General features: G+C 32.8%; 1 protein-coding gene across 8 annotated transcripts in view; it reads right to left on the bottom strand.

The window, feature by feature from the left end:
- The window catches only part of LOC139098383 (protein sickie-like), a 215,028-nt gene that overhangs the window by 61,665 nt on the left and 136,591 nt on the right, over positions 1 to 16,772 (bottom strand). For all 8 annotated transcript variants that reach the window (XM_070650570.1, XM_070650562.1, XM_070650565.1 and 5 more), the window contains 2 exons: positions 11,382 to 11,594; positions 9,760 to 11,313 (listed from right to left, as the gene is read on the bottom strand). In XM_070650570.1, the coding sequence (XP_070506671.1) occupies positions 9,760 to 11,313; positions 11,382 to 11,594 (1,767 nt within the window). The remainder of the gene's footprint in view (positions 1 to 9,759; positions 11,314 to 11,381; positions 11,595 to 16,772) is intronic.

Genomic DNA, 16,772 nt, shown 5'->3' with positions numbered 1-16,772 from the left:
TTTAAAGCATTAAAAGTATAAGCTTAAAAATCAATTAATTTCAAACAAATTATTGAACATTTTAAAGCAATTTAAGCTTTATGAAGGATAAAATGTCCCGTCTCTCCCGCATCATACCCTTAAAAAGCTATCTTGACAGCCTCACATAAATTTTAAACGAGCCCATCTCTTTTATTGACATAATATTCATCAAAAACTACCAAAACCCATTCAAAACCAATTAAAGAATCCTCAACGGAGTCACATTTTACACCATTCAGTGATTTTACAAAAGAAAAACAATTCGACATTGAAATAAAAGACGCTAATTGAGCATGAAGCATCTCTCTTCAAATAATTTTCATTTTAATTACCCTTTAATTAAGTCAATTGACTTTAATGATTTATTTGATTTATGACTTTTTAGTAAAATTTCAATTTTTTATGCATTTTAAAGCTGCAAACCTTTATTAAATTTCCAACGCCAGCAAAAAAATTCAACAAAATAAGGAAATTCCATTCTATCTCATCAGAAACATAATAAGCCCCAGCATCCCACCGTGTAACATTTTCTAATCACAGCTGGATATTAATTTTATCAAGAAAAAAAAACGGAACAAAGAAGCCGACATTGAATGTAAAAATTGTATGGGAAGCAAAACAAAAGCTTAGCTATTGCATTTGCCATGTGAATGGCAAGGATAAAAGAAATTTCTCTTTATGTAAATCAGTAAGAAGTCTTTAACTAGCTTCCTTCAATTTCATCATTGAAAGACATCATCTGACCCGAGCGGCACAAAGAGAACCGCATTTTTAGTTGTAAAATGGGTCGGAATCAGTCGTACCGGTGAGATCAGGGCAACTTTGGGATTATTGTATGAACAGCGACTCCCAAGTTGCTGTCAAGTGATGCCACAGCGACCACAGTGTGCTGCTCGGGCAATAAATATGAAGAATGACTTGCTGACTTACTATAGCATCAGAAAATCTGTTCATCATTATAATGTCATGATAGAAGCATAATCAAATTTAAATCAAATTTTGAATGCTTCTAGTAATAGCAGTCATGCATAAATTTTTAATGTAAAGTTGATGTCATCAGATATTCATGATGAGAACTTTCTTTCTCTATTTGATCATCAAGTAAGGAAGTAAAGTTAATAAATTATTCTAAATTGATTTTCTTATGGAAAAATATTGATTGTAATCATAATTTAATGATGAAACAATGAGATTTAAGGAGCCACTTGTATCGTGTGGTGAGTCAAACTGAATGGAATCTGACGGAATAATGAATGAAAAAAAAGTTTTTTCCTCTTGTCATTATTTTAATGGAATAAGGAAATGAGCTTAAGAATAATGATTGGAGTATTGATATTGATGTTGTTATTGGAGATATTGGGGTTGATGACTTGAATATTGAGTTTCATGGAGTTTTAATAATTCAGAGATATTATAAGGGGAGTTTTGCTATTAATTGTGAGGAAATTGGGATGTGGATGATGTTTGGATTCAGCTTTTGTGTCAGCTAAGGACTGCTAGGTTTGACGAAGCCGAACAGCACAACGTGTTTGCTTGGACACCTATACTTTGCTGTAATAACGGCAAGATGTGAACCCCAACAGGCAAAGAGCATGTCTAAATGCCACTGTGATACCTAAAAATAGTCTCTTTGTCTGTTAGAGAATGTAGCGCTGACCGCGTCGCGATGACTGATTTGGACCAATTTTTACAGTCAAAAACGTAATTTGCCAAATTGTTCTGCTCGGGAAAGAGCTTTAACTGTAGATTTTGGATATAATAGTCTTGCTCATTTCCCAGCTTTCAAGCTTCATGATCGACATTTTTTAAACTAGCTTTTTAAGCTCATTCTTTCAAAAAAGTTCATTTCCTCATGTCAATCAACCAGCAGCAACTATCTATTATCTCCAATCAACTCAATCTCCAGCAGCAACTAGCTATTTCCAATCAACTCAATATCCAACAATACTCCATCATCCTTATCCCAAATATTATTTTTATAAATGCCTTTTCCATCGTCTTTGACAACTTTAATCACCATTTTCAATTTATCCTCATCATGTTGAAACCATTTAGCAAGAAACTCCATCAAATCAACAAACTTTATCGTTTGACAAAAGGCAATCTTCATAAAAATTCCTTTATGTTTACTCTAAAAATACGACAAATCCTTGACAAGCATGCGAAAGAAAACATTTTGTCAATTTGCCAATAAATCATCATGTACAAAGCAATTTCACGCAGTATCGATCAAAAGGAGCTTTTTCCGTCTACTTCCCATTGTCGTTTCGTATTTGACTTTAATAAAAAAGGACTGTACATCAAAGTACGATAGCTATAAAGTTTTTTTCCGATTAATAATAGGGATCACTTCACAATCTCCATATTTATATACTTTCTACATGCATTATTATGGACCATATATCTCACATGAGCATATAAATTTTGTCAATTCAATTTTCTATTACAATAACTTTTTTTTTTCATGGTTCTTCTCCTTCCATCCTCGTTTATTTTTTTTTGGTAAGCTGTTTCACTTGTAATATGAATATGATAGGAAAAAAATGTATATTATGTAATATATTATGCGTATGTGCTGCGACATTTGAAAATAAATTTCTCATTTGAGGGTAAAATGTGTCTTCTTCTTGTTGGAGTCTTTGGAGAGTAATAGGAAATATTACTTTTTTTTTTTTTGGGTAGACAAAGTTTGTTGCTCCCAAGAAAAGGAGGACAGAATTTTCTTGCTTTGGTTTATTTGGAGCACTAGGGAGGATGTCACGTTAAGTTTGGCGATTTATGGTGTTTTATGGTACCAAAAAAATTGCTTGGAAATGATTAAGGCATTGACATACGTTTTATCCGGATGAAAGGATTCTTCATCTCCATACAAGATTGTATGGGCCGGATGAAAGCGGATGAATAGTGTCAATGCCTTGGAAATGACAGAAACTTAAGTTTTTCAACTGATTTGGATAATCTCTTCATTTCAAAGACATGAGTAAGTTTTAGGGTACGGTAAAGAACCATAAGCTTGCATTTCCTGCATTCTGGATTCGAAGGCCTATGGTTTTCGGCTGTACCTAGAGTTTTCAGTCCCAGGATTACATACAATTCAATGCCGGGATCGAAAACCCTATTTATACCTAATATTTCATCCAAGGCTGGAGGTCTGCATCTTTGGACGAGCCCTAGTAAGTTATAAGAACTTAAAGTAACATGTAGTGTTCCTAATCCTAATTCAATAGAGATTAGTTCCGTTACAAAGTCATCTAGTTGATGAAATACTTCAAATTTCATTCACGACTCAAAAAGATCTTCTGAGGACATCAAAACTACAATTGAGGAATCAAATGTATATTGTCAGAGGTCAATCTAGCTCCAATTTATATTTAATCTTTCTTCAGCGGCAGACTAGGAGCTAGCATATAAGTATACTCTCAAAATTGAAGATGCTAACTTATGTTGGTTGAGAATACTCATGAGCAGGTTCATTTAAGTGAGTACATTCACAAGCAAGCTCACTTAAGTGAGTATATTAATCAGCAGATACATTTTAATCACCATTGTCATTGTCCGTTAGAGTTCCATGCCTCTAAACCAACCAAAATTCAAAATTATACAACAAAACACATCCATCTTTATGTGCAAATATTGTGAAGCAATAAGAAGACAAAATACAGCACGATGAAGACGATGTAAAAGTTTTGTTATTTATTTCTGGTAGCACTTTAAGAATTGTTATACATTACGCACTCACAACTGTTCATATCTCTACGCACAATCATTGACAGTTGATGATGATGATAAACGGGAGCGGGGAATATAGGCAAACCATAAGAAGAAGAAAATGTATTTAAGGATATAAAAAAAAAATAAACTTTTTCGAGCATAATATCGATGCTCATAACGACAATAATAATACTTTAATCTGTTTGGTATGGCACTTAAAGTTCATTTTGATTCACAATTGTGATATTTATGAAAAATACATAAAAAATTGAGCATGAGAGGAATAAAGTGATATAGTTCTATAAATATGTGGGGATGATGCAGACAACAATTGTTTAGTGAATGTCGCATTTAAGTTGAATTGTTTATGACATGAATTGTTGTCATATCAGCTCTTCCACTTGTTTTAATCCCAGAAATATGGTATATATTGGTGACGAAAGTCTTTATTCTCGATTATTAATATCAAATTCTGCAATTGAGATGAGCAAAAAAAAAATTCAATTTGAAATTTTCCCTCGAACTCCGTCATGATTCCTTCAACATTTGTCATCAGTTCCTTCTTCCGTTTACAGCACAACATGAATCAATAAATTTCATTTCATTTTTTTCCAATTTTCATTTTTCCCTTTGTTTGATTCAAACATGACAGAAAAAAGAGAGCAGCGAGCATGAAAATGGCAAGTTTACATAATAATCATCAATGTCAAAGCAATTTGTGTTACATGTACACTGAGGGGAGAAATTTTCTTTTAACTTATTGTGTGGGTTTTCAAAAAAATACAAAAAATATTGGCGTTGGTGGTGAAAATTTTTTGTGAAAATTGAATTATGCTTTGAGGTGAGCGTAATTTGATTAGAATGAGAATCAAATGGAAAGTGAGGCTGAGGAATTTTGTTTTTTGATGTCAATCATGTTTTTGTGGTTTTTGAGTTGATTTGTGTTGAACTGACTTCAGTATTCGCTTTCAATTGATCAAAGTCAGGTGAATTTATTTACATTAACTTGAATCATTCTGGAATGGGAATGATCTGGAATTATGTGATGCTAAAAATAGTTTTTTTCAGACCCTATTCTCTCCACATTAACGCTTTGGAATACAGTTACGAATCAAAATTAGTATTCCGTAACAAATTTGTAATATCCGTACCCTTTCCTTGATTAACTGCCTTGTGAATGAAATTTAGCTTTTTTTTAACAATTTCATAGCTAATTTATTTTGTATCGCATTATCCCGGAAAGAACACGAAGTAAAACTGGCTGAAAATCCGGTCCGTGGGCGACTTAACTCTATTCCCAGGCCAAATTCGATGAAATTCAGACTTAGAGTGACTTATTTCTTGCCAGAGTCTGGGTTTCACTGAGTCTGGCTAGTTAAGTTAAGCCTCGATTCTGGATTTTATCGAATATGGGCTGGAACTAGAGTGAAATCATCATTGGAGCTGGATTTTCGCCAACTTCTACGCAGTGTGTCTTTCAGATATACTGTTTGATAATTATGATCTGATTCTGAAGCTGACGAAATGTGATACTTTGCAGTATTTGGCAGAAGACCGTCTATTTTCACAAGTCTAGATGATGTTCTTCTTTAAAAACTCTTGCAAAATTGGAAAATGTTCTGCCAAACGTAGATTCGAATCCAAAAACTCCAATCTGAATTCATCATTGAGCCTAAGCTTCAAAATATGAATGACAAACACTCAAAACTGACTTTTCAATTTGAAGCATTGATGCCTTTGATAATGCTGGAGTCATACCTTATGCAAAAAACTTGAAAATGCCACCCTACCCTAAACAAGCTTCAAATTTGCCTCAAATATCTCCTAAATTTCCCAACAATCTCAAACAATTTTCCACCAGTGCCATGCATCCAAAACAAAATCTTCCAATTCTCCCATTTTTAAAATTAAACATTGAAAAATTATTCCATTCGTGTTGAAAGAGCACAAATGAAGGAAGCAATTCGACTCTATTTTTTTATTCGATGAAAATAGCAAAAATTACCAAATCAATCGATTACTCGACAATGAGGAAAAAAATACATAAGAAGAAGAAGAAAAAGGATCAAAAGATTTCTCAGAGATTAGCCTGTCATTCAATGCTGTATATTCCTTTCATTTGCTCACATGAATGAACAAAATGAATCAATGAATGTTATTTAAAAAAATAAATGAGGAAAAAATTGAGTGAAAATTTTTGTTGGATGTAACACAAAACTCTGGATTTCATCTCCATAGAACTTCTCATTATTGTTGAGGGACATGATTGGCATGCGAAATTCCTTTTTTTATTTATTTTGAATTGAAGGGTAAAAGGATATGTGTGAAAAGGCAAAAGTTGAAGCAGCAAAAAAAATCTGAATAAGCAAGGCATTTTTATTTGATATTTGATTCGGTTCAAAACAAGCCTGTCAATAAGAAAATAACAAGTCGGATAACAATTTTTCTGTTGGAGAGTATTGAATTAAGGCTTGGGGATTAGGAGTTGGATGGATGGATTGAATCTATGAATTGTTACTAAGGAAAAAATACTTTTGGATTTATTTTGTACGATTTTTGTAAGATTTTGCTGATTTGATGGGATTCGGATGGAACTTAATGCTTTATTTTAAATCTGTGGGGTCAATCATAAATGACGTTTCTTAAGAAATTAGATTCTAAGACAACTCTGATGATTCTATTGTGACACTGATGGTTTAAGATACTGCTAAGTGTAATTGGTGCTTCTCAGTATGGTCAACAATATTATGATGCCTTGGCAAGCATGTTATACACAAGATCACTTCCTTTTAAAGCTTTCCAGATAAAGATATCGACTCAATTGGGTGATTGGGAAAGCCGAAATCTGACTTCAAAGCTGACCAAATGACAACTTCTGGCAACCGAGGTCTGTAACGGGATAAGCCCTTGAAGTGATAGATTGAAGCCCATCCAAACATCCCTGTCTGAATCACTATAATCAGGATAGGAATGGTAAAGCTTATCACCTATCTTCTCTGAACTCAACTTGTAAAAAGAATGCAGACATAAAGACATAAACTCAATGCTAAATGACGAGTACATGAATATTCCAGATCCAAAAAACCTAAGTGATGCATATTCCCCATAAATCAACCATTCCCAACTCCAGAATACATTGCAATCCCTAATTTTCCCGTTCAATCCAAGCAATTTCTCCCAAATTTGCTTGATTAAAACTCCAAAAAGAATTGCAGCAATTTTCATCTCAATCTAAAATCCCTTATTTCTCTATATACAATTTTAAGTCCATTATTAGCCTCATACAATGCAAAGCTCACTCATTCAAATAATCCTTTTTTCAAACAATCCTTTTACATCCTCTACATTACATTCAGCAACAAAGTAACAGAACAGAAAAATATTTGTGCAATTTCCACACGACTCTCGTTTCTTTTTTTTTTTTGTATGTCATGAAAAATTTATTCTCAACTAAATTGAATGAGCAGCCATGCAACAAAAGCCTTATCAGATTAAAGAGAAATTAGCATCATCCACACATGTGTTGCTGTTAACATTGAAAAAAGGTTTTATATTTTTTTATATCTTTTGCATGCACAGCAAATTGTAAAAATTGTAAACAAAAAAAAAAGGAGAATCTCAACAAATTTTATTTTACACTAAGGCATGGCATGGCGTGGCTTGTTGCTCTCATAAATACATTGAAAAAAAAAATCATTTTTTTATGCGATTTATGCTGAAGAATGTATGAACATGTTGGAAAGAAAAAAAATATGTAAAGTCATGTAGTTTCATGACAGAATTTTCTAATTCAATAAATCTGATGCTGAAATTACAATAAATGGAACGGATTGAATGTGTAGGAAAAAGGATTCTTGCATGCTGAATTGCTTGAGTGGATTTAAAGTGTCAAGAAAAGATGGGAATTTGATGTTTAAATTGAGTATGGATATGGGAATTGTAATTGTTGATGGAAGACTTGTTGGAGTTGCTGGCAATCAAAAAGCAGCTGTGGATTAGTGGTTAGAGTGTCAGTCTACCGAACCCTAACGATCTGGGCTTGATTATAGGAATATCTTGTCGGATTCGGGTGCATTTTTGCAGTTTCTAGTCAAATTGTGACTAGGTACATTGCATTGGTATGTCCTGAGCTAAATTCTTACCTCAACAGCAACCCCAAATCCATGTAATATCCAAAATCACCCTCAAAATGCGTCACATACATCCAACTCTCCAATTCCATCACCGTACATTGGAATTGAGTGATCATATCTCAAAATTTTGAGATTTTTGCAGAATATCCAATGGAAAATTGTCCAAAATACCAAACTCAAAAGTCGACATCTTAGGAGCAACCCCAAAAGCATGTCATATGCAGCATCATCCTTAAAAATGCGTCACATTTACCAAACACTCTCAGTCCAAATACCCCAACTCAGTCTCCATAATGGAAATGTTTGTAATTTTTGAGGTTTATTTGAAAATTGCTGTCACTGAATGCTGATGTCAACATGTTTTTATGACAGTCCACGAGTACAATTTTCATTCCATTATCTCATCGACTGTGTTACTATTGACCCCCCATCCCTTCCAACTCTCCGGAAAGGACATTTATTTTAATTTCATTTTTTGGTCGACACCGAAAAAAAAAATCAGCGCCTCTTGATTTGGTATTCGCATGTCAACACATTCTGTGATTGAAAATAAAAAAATGATATTTTTTCACCATTTGCAGCATCATTTGATGGTTTTTACCATTAGCAATCCTGTATAAATAGCACAATAATATTCAATTTTAATGTACTACGCATCTCATTATGCTTCGACCACAAAACATTTTTTTTTTGATTTGATTCCTTTAATTTTCTCAATTACTCTCACCAATTTGCACATTAAAATTAAATGTTAATGCCCTTAGAGGATATTCCACCATAGTTACAGTGAACATCCAAAAAAAAATATTATTTTATGCATGATTCATCAAAAAGAAATAAATTACTGTTATTTTCATGGTTTTTGTGGGATGAAAATGAACATGATAATGACGTCATGAGAATGATTTTTGGGCTAATTTATTTAGAAACTAATTATTATTATAATTTAGTGAATTGGATTTTGGTGCTTTTTTGATAATTATTAATTGGAATTTTAAAGGTTATTGTGGTGTTTGGGAGTGATTTGATGGATTCATGGGTCAGAGGAGTAACTAGGAAATTTTGAAAGGGGGCTCGATCGATTTTACTTTAAAATAAATTACCCCAATGGCTCTCTCCAGGCTATACACCTGACAAGGGTATATTTATGGGCTATATAGTACTATGCTTTCTCAAAATCCCCGTCAGGATAAATTTTCGGAATCGGGATCGGGATTGAAATTTTTCCGACACCGAGCCCGATAGCGAGAAAGCATATGTAGTACCCAATGCTTGAAAATTCAGTTTAATTTGCTAGACCAGTGTAAGCAGCAAAAAAGCGCCAATGGTCAAGTGTTTAGAGCTAGAGCAGTTGCTTTTTCACACAAATTGTGGCTAGGTACGTTGAATTGATATCCCCTGGATCATGCAGCGTGGAAAGTTGGGAAAAAGCAAAACGTACATTGGGGCAAACCAGTCATCATAACTTGAGCTAGACCAGTGCTGAGCGACCTGTGCTACGCGGCACACTAGTGTATCATATGTCGTGTGCAGTTTTGTTCTATTCTAACCACCAGAATGTCCCCCGAAACATGGAAGGTTGCGCACCAATGTGCTGGAGTAACCGACCTTCTGCCTCTTCCCTCAGTATACTCCTAACTACATCCCTGAACAGACTATAAACCATTCCATTCTAATTAGTATAATTTCTAAAATAACCACCTAAATCCAGTCAAAATAAATCACAAAAATAACAAAATTCAGCAACAGTTGCCATAACCTCAAAAAATATCCATTCTCATTATTCCATCCAAAAAAATCCCCATAATCCCACTCGAAAGTCATTCATCTCCCCACCCGTACCTCACTAGTAAAAAAACTGTTCAATCATGTCTATGAAAAATTATTTCCTTACCTTTCTTCAGCAATGGTCATTGGTAATTGCGGTCGATTACGAAAAATGCTCATGAGATGTGGATTCGATACACCATTACTTCCGCCTCCGCCACCCTCAGACAAGTATCCATTTTCAATATCTGTATAACGTATTTGTGTTTTACGTAAGGCATCACCATCACTACAATAGCCCTGATTGTGTTCATCATAATAGCCATTTACTAAATTCTGACCACCACGTGCTCCACGAGTTGGCAGTGTAACATGATGATTATTATTATTGTTATTGTAATTTCGCATTATTGAACGCAATGGTACGACCGATGATCCCTGCTGTTTACCATTCTCATATATTGTTGTTGTCATGTGATTATTTCCAATTCCTATTGCTGTACCATTCATCTTTGACGGTATTGTATTAAATTTATGTCCATTTGTCGTGGCGACTGTTAGTAACGGATCATTAAAATGATCCACTTTACGGTTTGGTATGGGATTACGATGCTGTTGCATTGATGGCATATTTGAATGATAAAATTCAGATCCACCTGATTCGGATGCACTCGGACGATAAATGACACTCGATTCACTTGAATTTGAGTGATTGTTTGTTGATGCTGAATGTATACTGTCGCTCATTGACTGCGACGAACCATTGGTCTTTGCATGAATCAATAATTGATTATGTAGTGGACTCATGGTGAGTGGATTAACGACTTGCATCTTATGATGTTCACTATTAAGTGACATACTACTATTATTTAGATGCTGTATGTGCTGCTTATCTATTTTCATACCATCAAAATTAACATCGTCACGCTTTATATCGTTATGGATCATTTTACTTGTACCCTTGATAGCAGCCATTGGCTTTGGAATGCTCGTCGTAACCGGTGTCGGTTGTATGATTGCTTTTGGATGTTGTTGATGTTGCATTAATTGTGACTGTGTAAGACCTGTCTTCATATCTGTCCTAATTTCAATTTTTCGTAAAACCGGCTGCTGTTGCTGTTGTGGCTGCAGTGGTTGCTTAATTCTGAGATCATTTTGATTAATTTGCTGAATTTGCGGTACAAACTTTACTGTCGGTACTTTTTGTAATTTTGTTATATTCTCGTCTGAAATATTACGTCCCATACTTTTCTCCTTCTTATTTTCGTTTTTTGATTGCATTTTAATTGCCGATGGAAGTCCAGGTGTCTCCTTTATTCCCTTCGTTGATGCTAAAAGTTTTGATGACTTTTGGGTTGAGACGGTTGACGACGACGATGATGACGTTACTTTATTTAATGCATCATTTTTCTTATTCTTTGTGGTTGATGTCGCATTTGGATCATTATTAAGACTCAAACTTGAATCGCTGCGTGCTGATGAGAAACCGCTACTGGAACTGGTTCGTTTTGATGACTTTGAACGTTCTTTATCTTTGTTAAAGAGCTTCAATTTGTCAAGCATTGATTGCTTTACCGTTCCATTTGACTGCTGTATGGTAGATTGAGCATTTTCGCTTACATTTGATGCATCGTGGGCGATGTTGTAAGGCGATGGTGGGATTTTTGAGTTTTGTTGGAATCTATTTGGGATTAAATGAAAGAATTCTTGGTTGCTGTGATCAAAATTATTCATTAATCATCGACTTACCTTAATTTGTCACTAGATTTGAGATCTGGTGGGCTGCTCGGTCGGCTATTCTCGGACGATGGCGTACCTGATGGATACCTAATCATACTTTGTTGTCCATTAGGGACCGGAATACCTCGACCTTTCTCTGTTGACCTCCGAGCAACAAGAACTGTCGCTGGTAATGGAATTGATGTTCCATTTCCATTAAGTTTTGTTGGCACTGGCAATTGTCTGCAAAACAAAGAAAATCAAGATAAGATATTTTAATTTAATTCAATTTTATAAATGCTTTAATAATAGACACAACATTGCCACCAGCATTATCGTTGGTCGTAATAATAATAATAAGGATGCTTAGAGTCAATTTAAGTTAAATCTCAATTCTCATAAAAATTTAATGTTTCAATTATATCGTCATTCAACTGCATTGCCGAGGATTTCTTATTCTTTATCAAATTATTGTATCGCTAAATATTATTTTTTCGAGTATGTTTTTGGGGGATCTTGTTGGATGATATTGAGCGCGTTTATTGAAGAAGTAAAAGGTGAAATTTTGGAATTATTTTTTTAAAACAATTTAAAACAATTTAAAAAATCTTAAAAATTTGAAAATCTTAAAAAATTCAAAAATTTTAAAAATTCTAAAAAAAATAAAATTCTTAAAAAATTTGAAAATCCCAAAAAATTTAAAAATTCTAAAAAAAAATAAAAATCTTAAAGAATTTGAAAATCTTTAAAAACTTGAAAATTTTAAAGAATTCAAAAATCTTAAAAAGTTTGAAAATCCTAAAAAATTTAAAAATCGTTCAACAATTTAAAATCTTAAAGAATTTGGAAATCTTAAAAAATTTAAAAATCTTAAAGAATTTGAAAATTTTAAAAAGTTTAAAAATTCTTAAAAATTTAAAAATCTTCAAAATTTTAAATTCTTTAAAAATTTAAAAATCTTAAAAAGTTCAAAAATCTTTAAAAATTCAAAAATGTTTAAAAGTTTGAAAATCTTAAAAATCTTAAAAAATTCAAAAAATCTCAAAATCAAATTGCAATAGTTATCAAATAGAACCCAATAATCCCCATTATACCCGCTAAAATCACATCTCAAAAACATTATTATTTTTTTATTCTTATTCAAGTCCTTTTATTATTTTTATTTCCATTTCAACGACATGCTTTCAGTCGCAGAAGCAAAAAAATATAAAAAAAAAAATCAACAAGCATCATCTTCTTTTATCAGTTGAAGAAATTTCAATTTCCCTTCGTCGTTGTCTTGTTACTGTCTTCTTCTTCAAAAAATACTATTTACTGCCATTTGATGGCAAAATGAGACTTTTTTTTTGTTCGATCGTTCCTACATAAATGAGAGCACTTCATTCAAAATGTATTAATGGAATTGAGTATCATCAATAATATATACGATTAGTGCTGTTTATGATGATTATGTGAAAAATTGTAATCTCTTTTGTATTGAAAGCTTTCTTATTACTGCGTGGGTGGGATGCTTAAGATTATAATTTTAATGTAACTGTATGTTGGATATAGAAGGTAGACAGAAAATAGATTTTTTACTGTACATTATAATGATTGTCTTACGCACACATAACTTTTTCAGTGGAATTTGAAGAATGTTGATGATTATAATAAAATATTTATTTTGGTAATGCACGGGCTTTGATGAATTGAGTTGAGCATTGGATGTATATTTTTACATTATTCTGAGAAGTATGTTTATTAGCAAGTGGGTATGAGATGTAGCAGGTGAATTATTAATGATTATTTGCGTCAGAAGACAAATTTAGAGAGTGACGCTGAGCAATTTAGAAATAAAATCATGCAAAAATGGTCGCTAAGACATCAGTTAATGCCAATTCATGATTGTAGAGTGTAGGAATCAATTAGGAGTTGATGAGTGGGTGCCTTAGAAGCACTCTGACCTTTTCAAAGATGCTGAATTGTGGGGATTAACCTTTTGAACGTTTTAGAGTTAAAGGTGTAGCTTTGGATAAATTCTGGAGATCAAGACCGAGACTAACCGAAAATACTACTCGTTAAAGCCTCGAACTCGACATCGAGCACCCTTAGGTGTATCCAGGGAAGACGTCATGGTGTTAAAACTCCTTTTGACAGTCGTTTGTCTTCCAAAATATCTTAAATTGGCAGCAGAACTCGAAGTTGACTTGAATTTTGTATGGAACACTCGACTTGAGTCGATTAGACCACGAGCTCTAATTGGCAGCAACAAGAAAGCAAAGCAATTAATTTATTCCATCTCAATCTTGCTTCTGTTTGGCTTCTTGAGTATATTTTGCTAACTAATGCCTAACACAACACAATTTATATCCAATCTCCTTGCAACATTAGTCACCATTCAGCACAACAATACCTTATCCAGCAAAACAAATCCAAAGTAATTCCATCAACATCAATCCAACTATAACAATAGACCCTCCCACCAAACCTCATTCCACTACAATGATTCAAGCATCACAGACAAGAAACTTTTTTTTCCTTGGTCAAAATGATTCTCAATAGTCAGTTTTACATAAATATATTTAAACAATAAAGGTACAAACAACAGTGAACAATAAAAAAATTGTTTCACAACAAAACCAATTTAAGAACTGTTGAAGTAGAAAAAAAAGACGAACAGAAGTGAGACGGGGTAAGTTTAAATTATTTACGTAAATTTTTTTTTCTTATTATTCTTCTAGTCACAAGTTTTTGTGTGTGAAGCTATAAAAATTTTTAAAATGATAGTTTTGGGGGTTTGTTTGTGGGTTTTGTGGTGAACAATGAACTTTGATGGTTGGATTGGATTGTGAGATTTTTTGGGTGATTTATTGGTGGGGTTTGGTATGGTTTAATATTTTTGGTTCAAATTGAGGTTTTTGTGCATTTTTAGTTGGAAATTGGTGAGATTTTCTGAGGAAATTGAATGAAATTGAATGAAATTGAATTGAAATTGATGATTTTCTGGGGAATTTTGATGATTTTTTAACGAATTTTGATGATTTTTGACGATTTTTGTATTTAAAGGTATGGGTTTGTTGAGTTATTGAATTTTTGGAATATATTTCAAGATTTTTGTGCATTTTACCTTGGAAATTGATGAAATTTTTGCAGAAAATTGATGTATTTTGATGATTTTTGAGGAATTTTGATGGTTTTTGAAGAGTTTTGGATTTATGGGTTGAGATTTGTTAGGGTTTTGATATTTTAGGAGTAACTAGAGATTATTGAGCATTTTAATTTAGAAATTGATGAGATTTTGGTAAAAAATTGTATTTTGATGATTTTTTTAGGAATTTTGAAGAATTTTGGAAGTTGATGTAGCTTAACTGAATTTGGTTGAAAAAGCTTGACTCAAAATTGAATTCAACGACATTTCCTTATAGCTACTCTAATCCCAATCTTGACCACCTTCCATCATCTCCCAAATCACCAATAAAATCACATTAAATCCATAAAAACCTCCTGTTTAAGACCTTGACTTTCAAAATAAAATTATCCCTCAAACCGAAATTTTTATCACATCTAATTCCACATGTTAACATCCAACACATATGTGTTTACCTTCCATCACAATCCCAAAAGCATTGGATTATCCCCATGAAGCAATAAAAAGTCTTAGCACCGGGAAATGCAAACAAACTTTGAATAATTTTTTTACATTTCTTTATGTTACTTTTTTTTTGCTCCATTCTTATGCTATTGCCAGTCAGGGGAACTAACTTTTGTGAAATAAACTTTCTTTTTATTTTTTTCTTATTTCCAGCAGCCTTTTGGATTTGTTTTATTTTTTTTTTTTTTTGCCTGAAATAAGCAATTTTTACTCTTTTTTGCAACTTATGATGAAGCATTCAGATTTACAGTAATCAACTGATTAAAAGTTTCTTTTTTTGTGCTTTATCAGCTATACCTTTCTTCCCTCCCTCCTCACAACCGGCATCACAATTTATCTTCCTTTATTGTGGATATTGTGAATGAACATTTCAGGTTGAAGGAAATAAAAAGATTTTTTTTTGGATTTCTTTCATCAATTATGAAAAGTTTAAGTTTTGGATGTAGTTTTGCATATTGAAATTCGCAATGCCATCAGTTCTCGAGAAGATGCTTGAACCCTTCTTATTTATTAGATTTGGGATTAAAAAATTTTTTTTGGAACAATAAATCATGAGTTTTTTGCACTGCTGTTTAGTTCTTTTTATGAGATAATTTTGACAGAAATTGATGATAAATATTTGTCTGCATCGCTAATTAGTTTTGTTGTGGGAGAGATTTATTGTGTTTATCTTGGATGTTAATGAGAAAATTTGTGCAAATTATTTGTACCTTGAAGGTTTTTGGGATTCTAATTAGATGTAGTGTAAATAAACAGCAATGAATGAATTTTTAATTTGAGTAAATTCAAGTAAATAAGGGAATTAAGTCTCGAAACTTGATTTTTTGCACAAATAATTGTAAAATTATGGATATTATAACAGGCAAAGATCATAGCACCAAACCCCGAAAGTACACGAAGTAGAAATGGCTAAAAATCTGATAACAGATCGACTTGACTTTGGTTTCATCAAATCTGACATCGAATTAAAGCCACGCTGGCTTGATACCAGATTTTCGGTCATTTTTACGCCATGTGTCTTCAAAAAGGTCAAAATCCCAAGATGAAGTCACTCTGGATCTCAAGAAATTGCCAAAATCGAGAAATTCAGAATTTCGTCCACATTGGCTTGATTTAAATCTCTAAAAATATAATGTAATGTAATGAGAACAGCAGGTTTAAATTTCCAGCATTTTAGATGCACTGGCCTGCAGCTTCGTGCTGTTTCTAAAAGTTTGTCCAAGATTACAGACCTTCATTGTTGTCTGCAACCTTGCATTTTTGGACAAACCCAAATAAACCCCTAACCTCAAAAATCATCCAACTTTAACTTCATCACAATCAATCCCATTAAAAAATTCCAATTAATTATCGTCATAGCACCAGACAAAATACTTTTAACTCCTCAAAAAATTCCCTCATAAAGCATTTCTCATGTTGATTTATTTATCTCAAATTAAATTTGTTTTTATGATGACGAAAACAGCAAACAGAGTAAAATGAAAATGAAACAGACAAAGTTTTGTATTTTTTTTGCTTAAAATTTTGTTGAATACAAACATGCCTTTGGGCTTGAAAACAGACGTCGATATGAAGTTTGAATGTCATTTGATGAAGTAAAGATGTTGATTTTCGAGGTAAATTTACATTATTTTTAATTGAGGGAAAATTTTAGCAAAGGAAATGTTTTTTGGATGTGATTTATGTTGTTGGTGGTTTTAGTGGGTGATAATGGTAATTTTTAGACAATTTATGAGTTTATACTAAGTGATAAATGGAGCATAACTTAAATTCACTATAATTAGCTTTTA

Source organism: Chironomus tepperi, unplaced genomic scaffold (genome assembly GCF_022539635.2).
Source record: "Chironomus tepperi strain 1889 unplaced genomic scaffold, CSIRO-AGI_Ctep_v1 contig_445, whole genome shotgun sequence".
Taxonomy (NCBI): domain Eukaryota; kingdom Metazoa; phylum Arthropoda; class Insecta; order Diptera; family Chironomidae; genus Chironomus; species Chironomus tepperi.
The sequence above is the reverse complement of the archived record's forward strand: the minus strand, read 5'-3'. Positions and strand labels throughout refer to the sequence as shown.